Genomic DNA, 17,843 nt, shown 5'->3' with positions numbered 1-17,843 from the left:
AATACATGCTTGAACTAAATACTCACTCAACAATACTGCATTGGAAAAATGTGGGTTTGGCTATGATGGGAAGGGTGTGATATTTTTAAAACAATACCTTTCTATTTTTGAAAACATTCCTTCAATATCACCACCAAGTACTTAAAAACACATTAAGAGAGATGTGCTTAGAGAATTCTGATCTAGCTTTTGATCTGGTTCACCTCACTTTTCTCTCTCCCCTTCTCTCTTTCCATCATTTTTCCTATCCTTTTTCCCACAGTATCAGTCACTGTGTAGTTATGGCAAAGAGAGCAAAGCTTCGCATGGGCAGAAGTGCTTCTGTTCCTGGTGAAGATTTCTGGAACCCAGCGCCTCCTTAGGATTCTGAGGAGTCCCATCAACCCCCCAACTCTGCATTTGCAATTCAGTAGCCCCTTTCATGATCTGTGGATGTCATTGCCTTTCCCGACATTGCTAGAAGCTTTCTCAGAACCTCAGAAAAAAGAAGCAGGGATAATTCTTTTGATTTATCACATCCAGTGTGAACTCGGCACTTCCCTATGTATGTGACAGGACAGAAATTTTTCTGGCATTGAGTATAAACTATCTCCAGAGCAAGGACTTCCAACCTTTTCAAAGTAATGTGTGATATCCTGCCCCTTCCTCTTGGATATGCCATAGGACAACTGGAGTGAAAGTGTTTGGATGGAAAAGGGAAGGTTAATTCTCACAAACCGAGGTGGATGTGGCAGGGTAGCCAAGGCAAACACACAAACCCAAAAACTGACAACATGTTCACTGGCATGCAATGGGGTGGGTATGAGTGGGAAGGTGGTTTACGTTGCTTTCTTCACTCCTTTTGATTACTTTTTTACATTTTTTGCCTTCCAGGGAAACAAAAGAAGCCTTCTGATATTGCAGGAAGGGAAATTAATCTGGTATGTTTGATGCATCTGTTGAGACGGATACAATTTGTGTATATCATATACATATATTCAGTAAGCTTATATGACACCTTGAGCCAGACACTGTTCTAATTTTTTGTTTTAATTATATTATTATTATTTGATGGTACTGGAGTTTGAACTCAGGGCCTTTACTTGTTGGGCAGGTACTCTCCCACTTGAGCCACTCTGCTAACTCTGCACATTTTTTTTTTTAAATGTAGCAAAGGCCCCTTAGGATTTACAGGTCTCAAAATAAGTGGTTGTTTGGGAAACAAAAATCAGAGACTGAACCACATAACCTTGGCTCTGCTCTTGCCCATTATGTGGCTTTTGGCTATTCATTTATTTTTACAGAGATACCATAAGTTTTTTTTTTTTTTTGGAGGAGAGTAAGTAATTAATGAAAGAATGAACCCATAAATAGCCTCACTTATGGGTTATTTATCACAAGTCATAACTCAATAATAATAACTAGATTTCTTTTTGGAACAAACTGGCAATAAAGAGGCATAACCCCAGGCTTAGTTATTTAGCGTAAAGATTGCTGGCACTGCACATAGGCTCGTGCAGGAAAAGACCAACCAAAGCAAAGCTAATGTCACTTTGGAGGCACTCTTTTCTACAATGTTTGGAGAATAAGTTTAGGCCTTTCTTTTAGATTAGAAGCTGTGTAGACACTGGAACTAAAGAAATGTTGCAATATGAGGTTTTAAGTTTGTGAAAAACAGGACCCTCTTTAATTAAAAATAATCACAAATGAGTTGCTGCAAAGGAACTTTGTGTGCGTGTGTGTGTATGTTTCAGAAAGGAGAAGTAGAAATAAAGAGGCAATAGCCTCTTGAAAATTCCGAAAGTGCCAGAAGCAGATATAGGCAATTATTTCACATATAACATTAAATGTCATTCAGCATTCCACACCAAGTTGTCAAATTTTAAAATGAAACCAAAGATATCCACCTTGATAAATGTGTATTAATTTTCAGTGAGCATCAGTATGCCCTGTGTGCAGTGCTAAGGCTTTGTTTTTTCAACTAGAAATTTTTTCTTAAGTATTATTTTCTCTATCCATAAGTAAACAACAGTTAAAAAAGTTACATTCTATCACAATCAAGCTTGAGAACTGTGAAAGTATTTAAAACAGTAATCGGTAATCTAAGTAAGTTACTGTGTAGGTAAAACCCAAGTTGGTTACACTACAGTCATATTTCTTCCATGACTTTCAGTTGAATTCAAAAGGGGTCTTTCTGTGGGTGCAATTATTTGGGAAGTTTGCTTTAAGGTATTCTTGTCATTCACAGGAATTTGAAGTTTTTTGCCATGTTTGCATTCAGAAAAAAATAAAAGGGATGCCATATTGGATTCCTGTGGCTAAATGTAATATATATTATAATAACTATACTATAATGTTAGTGTAATAATTCGTAATATTACATACATTGGTGGTACTGGGGTTTAAACTCAGGACCTGAGTTTGCTAGGTAGGCACTTATCAGTTGAGCTATGCCTGCAGCCCTTTTTTTCTTAGTTATTTTCAAATAGAATCTTGTTCTTTTGCTTAGGGTCAGCCTCTGACCATGATCCTCCTACCTCTGCCTCCTGTGTAGCTTGTATTACAGCTGTTTACCACCACACTTGGCTTGTTTCTTGATATAGAGGTCTCCCTAATTTTTTGCCCCTGCAGGCCAGAAACCACAATCCTTCTGACCTCCATCTCCTGATTACAGTTGTGAGCCATCATACCTGACTAAATATTTCTTAAGTAACTTGTATGGGAACCAGTAAGGAAATCTAAAGTAGAGAAAGGATCTCTGGTAAAAAAAAAAGAACTGTGAGACAAAAATCATGAACAAACTTAAAATGAAAGCAAAGACAGTTTTATTTGGCTCAGAAGAGATGTACAAACCAAAATACACAAGCTCAGTTTAAAAATCTAACAAGTATTCCTTTGACTTGAGGCAGGATTGAGACTTTTATAACAAAAAGGCGAGGAGGGAAAACACAGCTCAGAATTTTTTTGAGAGAAGCTGGGCTGAATGGGCCTAGTGGTGGAAACTGACTTATGGTGGTTACAAATTTTGCAAAACCACTGAAAAATCCATGCCAAGAACAGACTGGACACTCTGGATCTCTGCAGGCCCATGGCATATGAAGCAATCTATCCTGGTCAGCAAACCTCTAAGGCTTTCAGAAGGATTTTTGCTTTCTCTTTGACCCTCTGATGCCATTTTGACTTTTCTTTATTAGTACATATCTTAATCTAAAATGGTCATTGGAGAATATAGTGACTGACTGAATTGTACACTTAAGAGGGTGAATTTTATGGAATGTGAGTTATAACCCAGCATATGTATTTTAAAAAGTGTTTGGAAGCTGTAAAGTGCTATGGGAATGTAAGGTGGGACCACTGCCTCTGTATCTTCTGTTTATTGTATCTGTCCACTATCAGACACAGAGTCTCACTATGTCTTTCCATAGAGTGTTGCAGGAGAGCTTCAGGTGTGGAGTACCATGTTCATTCTGACAAAATTTAATGTGGAAATGAGCCATCTTTGGGGAAGAGAGCCAGGTAACAGAATTGACAGATTGGAAAGTATAACAGGGACCTTGTTCACATATGACAGATTCATAGCTGTTTATCAGGTCACTTGACAGTGTTCAGTCCTCCAACCTGCTGACTCTAGCCAGGCTCCCTATGTGGAGGTAGTAGCCATGCAACCCCTGCCTCTTTCAATCATCAGACTTAGTGTTATTTCTGGGTGGTCACCTCATCAGAGGAGTGAAGTATATCAGAGATTATTACCTGGATAGGGTAGTAATTATTGTCTGGATAGGGCCAGACAAGCTTGCATGGTAGAATTCTGCCAACAAGATGGAAGAGGCATCTACGGAACGGATCACAATGAGGATAGCAAAGGACCAGAGAAGGCATGTGGATGGTCAGAAATTATAGACCTGATAATGTAAAAGAGTTAGGTCAAACTGTAAGAACATAAATTGTCTGGCAAAATTGAGATTTAAAAAATCAAAAGAATAATCCCTTGTATTAATATAATATCTTCATTTTTACCAGGTGGATCCTTTGTCCAGCAAGGAATAACTAACAAATTACTGAAAAAAGTGAGAAAACATCAGGACTCACTTTATTTTTAGTTTCAACAAATTCAGAAGCGCTAAGACATTTAACACTATTTGAAAATAAGAATTTTCTTGGGATAGAAATAATAACTGGAATAATATTTTAGAACTTTATCTAAGCTTTGTCCCTCTAAAACTGACATCGATTTTCCAATATTAGGTCCCAGCTCATAATAATTTATCTTGGATAACTCATAATATTCTTTCTGCCTCTTAGGGTTATCTGTTTTACTTTATATTTAACCATTTTATTCTGTGCTACATTGATACTTCCCACTGGATTATAGAATGCCTGAAGTTTTCTGCCTTTCTTATTAATTTTGGCTTGCTTTTGTTTTGAAGAGGGATTGAAAAGTGTTCTGTGACCTCAAAAAGGACTCACAATAAAGCACAAAATAACTGTTTGGGAGGAACATGGTGGCCCTCAAAACTTTCTTCCTCTAATAATCTAAAGCCTGTCACAAATATAGATATTAGCAACATATACAAGGAATAATAAGTTCTTTCTTTCAACGTATATGACTCCACTCGGCTGCTCACTCATTCTTTACTATTAAATATGTATTATCATGTCCTTACGTATACATCTTTTTCTCTTATAGGTTGATGCTCCTCAACCCCTTAGCAGTGAGCAAGCAGAGGACAGTCGTAGGCAAAATTCCCAAACACTGCCACCAGAAGCTGGAATTTATGATAATGACTCCTGGTTTAGGACACAGGAAGGGGCTGAAGTATATTTTTACCCACGACTGGAAGAAAATAAACAGGGCATTGTTTATGCTTCCCTGAACCATTCCGTCATTGGAAGGAACACAAGACAGGCAAGAAATGTGCAAGAAGCACCAACAGAATATGCATCCATATGTGTGAGGAGTTGAATCTGATCCTGACACCCGCCAGTGATTACCGAATGATCAGCAATGTCAACACCATTGTCTGGCCTTGGCAGGATTTCAGATGATAGTCCTCAGCTTGAGGAATTTCACTTCAAGATGGTTTATGTTGGTGCTTAGATCTCAAAGGTCCATAGGACATAAGATTAAAATTTCTCCCAAAAACTTCCTTGGGAGAGTTTTAACAACAAATCTCTCTAAAATGTTTTCATATCATGAATAGCAGAATAGTAGAAAATTTAAACATAGCTATCTTTTACCCAATATGTAAAGCCAATATATCCTTTGGAGCTATCAGAGAGGTTTGTATCATGTGGATCAGTTCACTACAAACTCTTGAAAATGAAAGAATGTCCCAGTTGACTACTTAAACTGTAGTAATGATTGTATGTTCCCAATCTTCCATAGAAAGAGAATTTCCTGTGTCATCCTACAGCTAATGTTTCCTAAGTACAAAAGAGAAATTATTTTAGACTTGACATAAGAAAGAATTGGAAAGAGTGGTTGGCAGAACACAGACCCTGGGTGTGAGGTGGATCTTCTCTGTATCTGGCAAACAGTTGCTAATATCCATCCTGTTAAATTGGGAAGCAGATTAGCTACTGGTGGAGCAATCAAGGTATAGTGCATTTATAAGCAAAGTGGTGAGTCGGTATTTGCATCACGGAGAGTAGTGAATATGAATGTGATATTATGCTGCTGAATTAATAGACGAAGGGGCATTTGAACACACATAAAAATCAATGAGAATAGGTATTATTGGGCAAATGCAGATTGAACTTTGTAACTGCCTCATGCTTGACCTGATAGCAAATTGAAAGAATAATTAATGGAATGTAGAAAAGTCCAGAATATTTAGTTGGTTAGCAGAGGTTGACATACTTGCATTAATATCTATATCTTGCTGGTCATCAAATGAAGAAATCAAGGAAAGTCATATGTAGTAAGGAATTACAGTTTGATAGTCCTTGTTAAAATACTGATATTGCAGTCATGTAAGAGGATAGTGAAGATTTCTACATGTTCTGAATTTCCAAAGTACTTGAGTGTAATGATTTCAAAAATAGCCTATACCTTTATTCAACAGCTAGAGGCTAGAGTTCTCAGATGCTGCTATTTAGTAATGCAATAATTACTCATATAAAAATAAGAATCCACTTGAAGAAATACATGAACTGCTGAACAAATGTGGTCTGTATATGCAGAAGTCTGTGTGCATGTGTGTATGTGCATGCATGCTTTCATGTGTGCATGCGTGTAGGTGTGTTTGTATATGGAAGGAGTAGGTGACTTACAAAATTTGGACAAGAGAAACTGATCACATTGGTGTTCCATTTCAGTTTGTTTATGAAGCGCAAAATACTACAGAAAATGAGTCATTAAAGAAGATAATTTATGAAATTATAAGAATGTAAGTAGAGAACATACATACACACACACACACACACACTCACACAAACCAGAGAGAAGTTCTGAAGCTTTTCTTACATAATGTTCACATCACATTGACTTTTAGTTCCTTGAATGTGGGGCTGCAAGCACTGTTTCTGAATCACTTTAATGTAGCCAATATATCATTACACCTAGAATTTTAAGCAACTAATTTTAAGTAAGTTGTTTTAGCCAAGTAGTATTTGTGGACAATTTATGCAAAAAGACATTAGACTAGCTGCCTGTTGCGTTCTTAAAAATAGAAACAGGAAATATGGGAGGATGAGTACTGTTCTCCTCTTATCAGATAAACACACAAAGTTTAGAAATTCTTTCATAATTTTCTCCAATTTAAAAAAATATATTTCTGTATAAAGTGATTAGAACAGTCTTAACATATCTTACAATAAAAGATAATATTAACAGTGACTTTACCACTATAAATGAGGCAAATAAGCTTATATTTGTACCATGTTTGTCAAGATCACAAAATCATTTATGTTTTTATTCCTTTTTAAAAAGGGTATCAGATATATGTATATTTTCCTAAATAAATGTATTTTGGTATTCTTTCTGTATGTATTTCATTAATTTACAGATGGAAGATAATTCAATGATTTTCCATGAGTTCTATGCTTGTCAATTGTTCCTAATAAGAAAGTAAGGTTTTTTAAAACTTGAAATCAATTTGAAATTTGCTTTTGTACCAAAAAATATGTAGAGACAAAACAGAAGAGATTCTCAAATCAGGTTGTTCTCATAGAGACAACCCGAAAAACTTGTTAATTTGCATATTACCAACTCCTAGTACTTAGAAATTCTGATTCAGGAATATGAATATGAATCACATTAGGATATGACTCTAATTTGAATTTTTAAAAAACACCTCGGGTGATTTTAATATGTTTTCCAGTGTCTACAATTTGAGAAACTTGAAGTAGGTACTGGGTTTGTTATATGTGATTTACTCGATCAGCTTTGTGTACCAACCAAGAATGTGTTCCCAGACTGAATTCATCCTCTCATTCTGTGAGTATGTGTCTGTGTGCCTGTGTAAAAAAGAAGTTTTAGGTCCATCAAAACTAAGCAGAAAGCACAGAGATTTTCCATACGCCTGCATCCTGCACTATAGTGGTATATTTGTTAAAATTGAGCCAATATGGAGATGTCTTTATTGACCAAAGTCCTTAGTTTGCTTAGGAGTGACTTTTTGTTTGTATGTGATTCCTAGGTTTGAACTCAGGGCCTCCAGCTTGCAAGGAAGGCACTCTACCACTTGAGCCACATCCCCAACCCTTAGCATTTACTCTTTTTTATTTTATTTTATATTTTATGGTACTGGGGCTTGAAATCAGGTCCTACATCTTGAGCCACTCCACCAGCCCTTTTTTTGTGATGGGTTTTTCTCGAGATAGGGTCTCACTTGGACTATTTTCCCAGGCTGGCTTCAAACCATGATCTTCCTGACCTCTGCCTCCCGAATAGCTAGGATTGCAGGTGGGAGCCAATGGCACCCAGCCAGGATTTACTCTTCATGCTATAGGCTATAGTTTTTTTTTTGTTTGTTTTGACTTACATAATGACCTAAATCCACCATTGTAATGGTAATTCTGCCCTAAAAGCACTCTGTGCTCTCCCCATTCACTTGTCCCTCCCCCTAATTCCAGCAACCAATTAATCTCTTTATTATATCCATGGTTTGATTTTCCAGAATGTAATATAGTTGGAGTAAAACATAGTTCATGCATTTTCATATTGACCTCTTTCATATGGTAACATGCTTTTGCGTTTCCTCCATGTTTTTCCATGGCTTGATAGCTCATTTCTTTCTTTGTGTGTTGAATACTGTTGCACTGTTTGGATGTATCACAACTTAATTTATTCATTTGCCTGCTGAAGGGCATCTTGGTTGCTTCCAAATTTTGGTAATTATGAAGTTGTTATAAACACTGATGTGTACATTTTTGTGTGAATATAAGTTTTCAACTTATTTGGGTAATTTCAAGGTTGGATGATTGCTGGACTGTATGAGAAGAGTATGTTTAGATTTATAAGAGACTGCCAAACTGTCTTCCAGTGTGGCTGTACCCTTTTGCATTACCACTACCAATAAATCAAAGTCCCTGTTTCTTCCCATCCTAGCCAACATTTTGGTGTTGTTAGTGGCTTAGAATTTCACCATTTTAGTTGGTGTTTATTTATTGGTATCTCATTGTTTTAATTTGCAATTCCCTAGAGGCAAATGATGCTTATCATTTTTTCATAGGCTTATTTTCCATCTCTCTATTTTCTTTGATGAGGTACCATTTTTTACCCATTTTTGAATTAGATTATTCATTTTTGTTGCTGAATTTTAAGATTTTTTAAATATAGTTTAGGTGATAATCCTTCATTATATATGTCATTAGCAATTATTTCTTGCAATCTATTTTTGTCTTCTTATTCTCATGGTAATCACAGTAGTTATTTATTACTATGTTTGCTGCCTCATTCTGGTGTGGGATACATATACCACATTCCTATTTAGTATCCTAGCCTGGTGCTTGGCACATATTAGAATTAAATAATTTTGAATGAATGATTGTGTTTGTGAAGTCTACTCCCTTGCAACTCAAGGGAGGCTCCTCAAATAAGCATAATAACTCTGGGAGCTTGGTGGTAATGTAGATTCACAGGCTTCACACACTAAATAAGAATCTATATTTTAACAGGATCCTCAAGTAATTTGTGTCCATTTTGTGAATCTTGCAATCCACTTAGTCTTTTTTGAATCCATCTCTTCTCACTCTAAGTCAGATCTGGCAGGAAAACAAGATACATATTTAGGACCAACTAATTTGGAAAGTTCTATTTTAGGAAGGTACAGGAAGGGCCTCAACACCCCACCCAGAAAGTAAAAATGGAAAGTGAGAAAGAAAACATGACTATTTTACAGAACGGTAGTTTGTGCCAGCTTGAGAATACGGAAACTGAAAGTTTTGTGCTAGAAATCAACTTGAAGTTTCAAAAACAAGTTATAGATACTAATCTTTAAAAGCAGAATCTATTCTGGTTAGGGTGAGCATTCCATGCATATTGCTTCATCTGCAAACAATTTATGACCATCTACTAGCACCTACTAGTTTGCTGGCATCTGCCTTTACATGGTTGAGAAAGACTTTGTTTCTGCCAAACGCTGTTTACAAAATAGATGAAGAGGTAGAAAGCAAACAAAAAAATTATAATTTAAGCATAATTATTGGCATAATTATGCTTAAATTATGCCATAGAGATAGGTGCAAACCATTGTGGAAATACTACAGAACCATAAGTTACTTGAGTATAAGGCTCATTTATTATTCACTTTAGTAGAATCTTTGTTCCTAAGACACTGATAAAGGGTTTTTGAAGGAACACTCATTAATCACATTTCTCAGTCTCTACAGGTTCTTAATCAATTAAGAAATAGAGGATTCATATTGGGAAAACTGTTAATATTAATAAGATGGATTGGATACTATTGCTTGGCTCAAAGACAAAATGGGTTTCTCACCCATCTCTCCATCTAAATCCTGCTTGACTTTGGGATGAATGTGTAGGCAGAATTGGTCTACAAAGATACACAACCATCTCAGGGGAGGATGTCATTCTGCCTCAAGCTCCCTTGATTGCACTCAAGAATATGATGACAAGCTCCCTGACTTTAATACAAGGGCTTCCTCCTGAGGTTAATGTGTCCAAAAAAGGTGACAGCCTCTGTCTGTCTCACGGCCAGTTAAATCAAGCCTTTTTCTGTAAGGAAGTACCTGCAAAGAGGGAAGATCAGATTCTATTTTATAGCTAAGGTGAGGACATGAAAAAAGCAAAGGAATGATTTCATCCTAATATAGTAAGTACTCTATGAATGTTAAATTATTCAATTGAAAGAATCAGAAAGAGGAAGCAACTGTTTCTTTTGTGGAAATAAAAAAAATTGTCATTTGTGCTTTCTTTAAAAGCCAGGATAAAGGGAGGAAGGAATTCTGGGCAGAAAAGAGTCATTCAGAAGGGCTTGGCATATTTTGAGAATAGTTAGAAGTCCAGTGACCGTAGAGTAGGTAATATTGGAGGAATGACAGGCTCAATTTTAGTTGTAATTTTCATTTAAGTAATATGTAAGTGGTTATAAAGTGCTTGGTTAATTAATACATGATTATAAGCCATAGATCTCATAGCATGGGTCTCAATTTAAGATAGCAGTCAATCTATGGTCCAGTTCTACTATTAGTTGAACTCTTAGTTTGAACAATGTAACCAACAGTTGTTTCAACTATTTTCTCTTTTAGCTGTTTGATTGTCAAAAATATGCATAATTAGCATGTTTAATGCTAATTAAATATTTAACAATTGATAAATAATTTTATTTGATATTTAATGAAAGGAGGGGCAGGAATAACCTGAATTTTAGTAAATCCTCTATGCTAATATACAAAGGTTAAAAACTACAACATTCTGATTTGACATTCACAAAGATTCTTAAAATGATTAGAAATGATAGCTCTGAACTAGACAATTACACATTGCATTGTTCTTCAAACTTCTGGAGACCAGATTTTTTTGGGGAGGCAGTACTGGGATTTGAACTCAGGGCCTTGCACTTGTTAGGCAGACACTCTACCACCTGAGTCATTGCATCAGCTGTGTTATTTAAACTTTTGTGAGTTCATGTTTTCTTTGAATGATATCCTACATATTGGGACATATATGATCTCAAAATTTGTCTGAATCATGCGAATGTTTAATATGTATCTTTTAAACATGTTAAGATGTATAAATTCTTCCAAAGAATTATTTCATGTAATAGTGGAACTGGCCCATAGATGGATTGCTGTACTAAATTAAGACCTATGCTACTTTCTATGACTCATAGCTATGCATTAGTAAGTCCTCTGTAGTATTTCACCTCATGATTCTTGATCCATTTGCAACAATAAAATAATGTCAAAATAACAATCACCATTTGCTTATTGCTTGTCTAAATACCCACCATTGTTCTAAGACCTCTAAGTACACAATTTTTTAAAATTCTCACAATCACCTTATGAAGTAGCTGGTTATTGTGCTTATTATACTTAATGGTCATGAAACTGAGGCACAGAGTGGTCAAGTAACTTGCCCAAATACACGTCACTAATAAGTGATAGTGACTGAATTCCAGCCTAGCAATCTGATTCCGGAGCTGATCTTTTTACCCCAACACCAACTTGAGCAACAAAGGATCTGAGGTTGCTCTGGTCTCTCAGGTATGCAAAAGAAGACTATATGATGTCTCAGAGCTATCTGCTGAAGCAACTCAGGAGTGTTTGATAAGCTCTGTGTAAGCACGGTACTGCTTGCAGTTGCTAAGTTATCAGTGCTGGGCTAATCACTAGAAGGAAGACATTGGTAACAGGCAAGGATCTGCCACTACACTGGAGGGGATAGTATGCTTGATGAAGGGAAGGATGGATCATGATGGTCATCACAGTAGGTATGTTTAGAAAGGCCAAAACTCAGTAGGCTATAATCAGGAGGTCAGTGATCCAAATAACTCTGACTGGAGACCAGGCAAATGGTATGTGAAACTAGCACAGGACCCAGCAGCAGGAATGGAGGTGGATTCTGAGTCAATTGCATTTGAGTATGGAAGTCTCTAATATAATTCCTGTATAGACTTGGTGCCAGAGTGGGGCAGGACTACATCTGAAGATAAAGGCAGGTATGCAGACTTTTCTGGAGAAGGGCATTATGGAATTAAGATGCTGATAACATCAGTGATGGAAGGAAATACAGGTTTCAGGCAGCCCTAACATTTCTCATCACAGCTTCCCTCCCCTCAAGAAGCAACAATATGTTGAAAAAAAAAAAGTATAAAAAAGAATCAGGGACAAAGTCAAAGAAGGAAAGAGAAGCTCAGTAATAAAACTGTTGAACCAAACTTGCGGTTCAGGGTAAGTCCCATCACCCATGAGCTATAAATGAACTCTAGTGGTCTCGGGAAAATCAGAGGGTATCTCATTTGCTAAAACCCACATGCCATACAAAACATCCTGGTTTTAATCTCTTTCAGCTGACAACTCTTTAAAATATGCTGGTCTTGTGGAATACGATTCCACAGAAGTCAAAACAAATTCACACAATCCTTTTTTTTTTTTGTAAAATGTACTGCCTATTCTGCATTATTAGTATGTTGAATATCTTAAAGCATCTCAGAAACCTAAAAAAAAAATTAGTAGTAGATGCAGCATAGCCATATACACATGTCCACACAAATACATACACACACATATATAAACACTTATGTGTCCTTAGTTCAAAATATGAAAAGTAAAAAAATTTAAATGACCACTTCTGGGTGGAAAGACCCAACAGTATGCAATAATCAAGGTGGAAATGAGACTTCAGTGACTATTCCTTAGTACAGAGCTTGGTTTTGGAATCGTGGAAATTATTTGCATAATTAAGTAATACTAGTACTTTATAAATCATTTTCAAAATCTAAAACAAATTAAAACAAACTCAAACTAGCAAACATGTTAGTTTGGCAGCATAGACAGAGAGAATAATTATCTTTAATAACTTTAATCAGAGTTTTGACTATGCATTCTTATAGAGATATCATAAAAACAAAAAACATACGGTATTTTAATCTGTATTTTTGCAATTTTCATCATAATAATATTTTAATATTATCTGTGTAGTATAGGATACAGAAAATATGTATGTTAATATATTTAGAAATAAGTATTTTCTGAATAAGAAAACTTAATACAAGTATAAAATTAAAGGTGTTAAGAACTCTGAAGTTCAAGTTTTGAATTATAAATTCATGATTTTTTTCCTACTAAAAACTATTTCCTAGAACTGAGAACTACTGATGCAGAACAAATTAAAAAGAAAATGATATGTGCATTTCTTTTATTAATAATGATTAAAAGATTTAGATAAAGTATTTCTAAATGTGAATCAGAAAGACATTTAAGAATAACACACTAGAACCAAGGGATATAAAATAGTCCAACATAAGTGTGATTTTAGCCTCAGAAGAAGATGTGAGTGAGGCTAGGGTAGAAAAGACATATTTAAAGAAATAATGGTCAAATTACTTCTAAATTTGATGAAAAATATCAACCCATGTCTCAAAGAGGAGAAACAATGGCAAACTAGCCAGATCAGGGCTAAGTCAGAAGAAAAGGTCATGTCACACACCAAGAATCAATAAAATTTCTATTTGTCATAAAAATAATAGAATGAAATATTTTGAGTTAGAAGAAAAATTGTCAGAGAAACTACTGTCAAAAATGAGCCTAAAAATAAAAGAAGATTCATGCAGGGTATGGTGGTGCATTCTTGAATTTTAGCACTCGGGATTTCAGCTAAGACAGGAGAATTCAAGTTGGAGGCCAGCCTGAGCTACATAGTGAGTTCCAGGCCATACAAACAACTGAGAAAATCTGTCACCAAAGAAAATGCATCACTAATGTATTCCAAAAATATTCTTTTGTCTGAAGGAAAATGATTCCAGATGAAAACCAGGATCCTGACAATAGAATGAAAAGTGTCAGGAATGGAAATACATGGATAAATATAAAAGACATTTGAAATCCTATTGTTAATTTCTTTAATATATAAATACTGTCTGAAGGAAAATATGGCCTTATGGATTTTATGGAATATGTGGATATAAAACATATAATAACAGCTCAAAAATGAAAGATGGTAAATGAAAGAATATTATACAAAATACACTGCGATAAGTTCAGGATGAGCAATCACTAAAATTTTTAAAAGAATTGAAACAAAAAAGCCAATTAAAAATAAAATAGAATGTTACATAAACATTTAATGGAAGTCAGGAAAGAAGAAAGATCAATAGAAAGCATGAGGTAAATAAAAGGTAGTAAAATTAAGCCCAACCATACAAATCATTTTATCAAACAAAACTAGTATATAAATTCCAATTAATAGTCAGAAATTATTGGGCTGAAATTGTATGCAGTTTATAAGAGGCACTCTTCAAATAGAAATACATAGACAGGTCGACAGTGACAGGATAGAAAAAGAAATGTCACACACTGTCACTCATCATAAAGCTGGAATGGCTGTATTAATACCAGTGACAGTGGAACTTGAGAGAAATCGTACCAGTGACAAAGAGTGACAGTTCATGGCTATAAAAATTCAACTCAGAATGTGTATAGATTTAAAAACAGACCTTCAAAATATGATCATAAATCAACTCTAAGGGGAGCAACAGACAAATCCACAATTGAAAACTTGTGAAACACTGGCTTAGACAACAGATCAATGGAGCAGAAGAGAAAGTCTGTATGTACACTCCTACCTTTCTTACAAAGCTGCTCATCAGAAAAAGTAATGCTCCTAACATTACTGGAAAACTGGATATACACAGGAAAAAAACCCACATCAATCTCTGTCTTATGTTATATACAAAAGTTATTAAAAATGGGCCTACATCTAAAAATAAAAGGCAAAAGTATAGAACTTCTAAAATAAAACTTCTTCCTGACCTTGGGAAAGGCAAAACTTTCTTATACAGAACACAGTAAATACTCATCATAAAAGAAAAATGTGATATAATGTATTAGGCTTGTCAAAAGTTAAATTCCTACTTATCAAAAGATACTTTAAAAAATGTTTGGGCAAGCCCCAGGCTAGGAGAAAATATTTCATTACATACATCTCAAGAATAATTTATATCTAGACTATTTAAAGAGAAACCCAAATTTAAAAATAACAAAATGCTTAGACACTTTATAAAATATATAAAATAGTAAGCATATTGAAAAATAAGAATCCTAAATCACCAAGAAATTGAAAATTAAAACCTCAAAGAAATATCACCATATATCCACTGTAAGAGATGAAATCAAATAGACTGATACCAGTAAATTAAATAGACTGATGAGGTTGTAGAGCAACAGGAACTCTTAGATATTACTGGTAAAATTGTATAAGAACAGCCACACAGCAAAAAAGGTCAGCATTTTGCTAGAAAATTAAATATACACCTATCATGTGACAGCAGTTCTACTTCTAGATATTTACTTAAGCTAAATGAAGCATATTTACACTTGTATAAGGACTTATCCAAGAATTGTTGCTGTTTTATTCCTAATAGCCAGTGTCTATCAATGGATTTAAAAATTGTGATATATTAATGTAATAGGATATTACTCAACAACAAGAAAGAATGGACTGCTGTTACCCATAGCTATATGGATGCAACTATAAAACTTATTTCTTTGCAAAGGAAGGCAGACATAAAAGATTATAATTCCATTTATATGAAGTTCTAGAATAAGAAAAAATCTTTGCAGAAATAAATCAGAAAAGTGTTGACTGGCTCTGGGAGTATATATGTCTGTGGAAGTATTGACAGGAAGGGTCACAGGAATTTCTACAGAAGTGGAAATATTCTGTATCTTTTTTTTTGGTGGTAATGGGGTTTGAATTCAGGACTTCACACTTGCTAGGCAGGTGCTGTACCATTTGAGTCACTCCACCAGCCCAGTATTCTGTATCTCGGCAGGGTGATGGGATAGATAGGTGATGCATTCGTCAAAACTTATAAAACATTTCACATCTGTGCATATAAATTGTTCTTCAAAATTTAAAAAGATAAACCTTTATTCCATCATAAACTGTAAATTAAGTGCAAAGACAAGCTATGCTTTTAGATAGTAAGCCTTAATAGGACTTTCCCTAAATTTCACTATTTGATGAGTTCTAACTAAAACACCAAAATAATTGTATTTTGGAAGTTGGGAAAATTACATCAAAACATACTTGAAAATGCAAAATATTACAAAATTTCTCAAAAGGAAGAGTAATGATGACATTAAAACCTACAACACTACCAATACTTAAAAATCAATTTGAAATGGAGGTAAATAACAGTGAAAGAGAGCTAAATAAATATGGAAAAACCAGTTGGAAAGGTACCAATTAGAAGTTATTCAACATGTAGTTTGTGTTTGGATAATGGCTCAGAATTACTAATCTTTACATAAAAATCAATACTAGAATTTTTCAGGTTGAAAATGAAATTGTCATAGTCATGGTGGAAACTGTGCAAGATTTTTGTTTCAAGCAATATTGCAGACTAGTTATTCTTAAAAATCTTCACAATTGAAACCATCAAAATATGCTACATAAAATAATTTAAGTATATTTAAAACCAATAGCTGAAAAACAACAACAACAACAAAAAAACCGATAGCTGATCTCGAAAGAAGACAAGGAATTTTAGAGGGGAAGGGCTGAGGAAAGCACTCACCTGAAGTGTGTGAGCACTAAAGACAGAGGCTCTTCAGTGGTGCATATCGCTATATAGTGGTCTGACAGCAGTGTATCTATCTCAACGTCGATGTCACTAATTTCACATTTCAGTCCTTCAGATGTGGCTAGGTCTTGAGATTCTGTTAGCCTGATAAGCTCTAGAGGATGCACATGGTGCTAATCAGAATTATGTAAAGTGGAACACTTGCAGAAAAGAGAAAAAATAAATCCTAAATCTCTGCTTTATATCCAGATGCTCAAAAATTGCTACTCCCATTCATTTAGTAATTTACTCAAAAAATATTTTTTGTGAGTCCACTACATGCCAATTCCTGCTAGGTTCTGGAGGGTTCAAAGAGACCTAGTCTTTAGGCGTCTTGCTCTTTGGCGAGGGAGCCATAAATAGGTCACTGTCACATTAAGTGGTAATTGTAAAGATGAAGGTTCATTTGGGGTGCTCTCAGTGCACAGAAGAAGGGCATCAACCTGGCCTTGGTGTGGAAAAGCTTGATTACAAGCATTTTGTGGCATATGATCCAAGATGAGTAAACTATAAACAAAGACAAATCTACCTATGAGTTCTTTCAGAGCACATAATTAGATGTTTGTGAGGCATGCAAACTAATATGAGAGAAGACCTGGCTTTTTCAAACATTCCCATATCATTTGCACACAGATAATCAGAGCTAACATTTACTGAATGCCAGGTATATAACAGAAGTGTGCTAGGTGCCAATAAAATCCCAGTTTAGAGTTGAAAAACCTGCAGCTTGAAGAGGTTGCTGTTTTCCTTAAACTAATTAAGGTTTGAATTCTGTCATTTTCAGTAAACAGTGTTTTTTTTTATTAATAGAACAAATCTGATTAATAATGCGTTCTGCTTAGAGAACTCCATGGATTTCCTACTGCCTTACAAGATCTTTTCAAGGATATGGAAATAAACCAGGCCAGGCCAGGGCTTTGTTATCAGGAAAGCTCCTACTGGCCAACTGGACAGCATGTGGACTGTTCCTGGATCTGAGGAAATGTAACTAAAACAATAAATTGGAGAACTAGTATTCAGGATAAATCTTAACCCAAGGCTAGGCATGTGACCCTACCATGGTGCCTGACTTAAGGGAATAAAGATGGAGAAATGGAACTGGAAGAAAAATTG

At 35.2% G+C, this 17,843-nt stretch overlaps 1 protein-coding gene across 4 annotated transcripts in view; it reads left to right on the top strand.

Annotated features, from left to right (window-relative positions):
• Btla (B and T lymphocyte associated) overlaps positions 1–17,843 on the top strand; it is an 86,352-nt gene that overhangs the window by 35,616 nt on the left and 32,893 nt on the right. For 2 of the 4 annotated variants that reach the window (XM_074073118.1, XM_074073119.1), the window contains exons 6-7: positions 874–920; positions 4,667–11,340. In XM_074073118.1, coding sequence (XP_073929219.1) covers positions 874–920; positions 4,667–4,942 — 323 coding nt within the window. In that variant the 3' untranslated portion in view covers positions 4,943–11,340. Of the gene's footprint in view, positions 1–873; positions 921–3,404; positions 3,496–4,666; positions 11,341–17,843 lie in introns of those variants that run through there. The other 2 variants (XM_074073121.1, XR_012447933.1) reach the window with 2 other exon arrangements.

The sequence above is a fragment of the Castor canadensis genome, chromosome 5 (assembly GCF_047511655.1).
Source record: "Castor canadensis chromosome 5, mCasCan1.hap1v2, whole genome shotgun sequence".
Taxonomy (NCBI): domain Eukaryota; kingdom Metazoa; phylum Chordata; class Mammalia; order Rodentia; family Castoridae; genus Castor; species Castor canadensis.
This window is presented reverse-complemented; position numbering and strand designations above follow the sequence as displayed.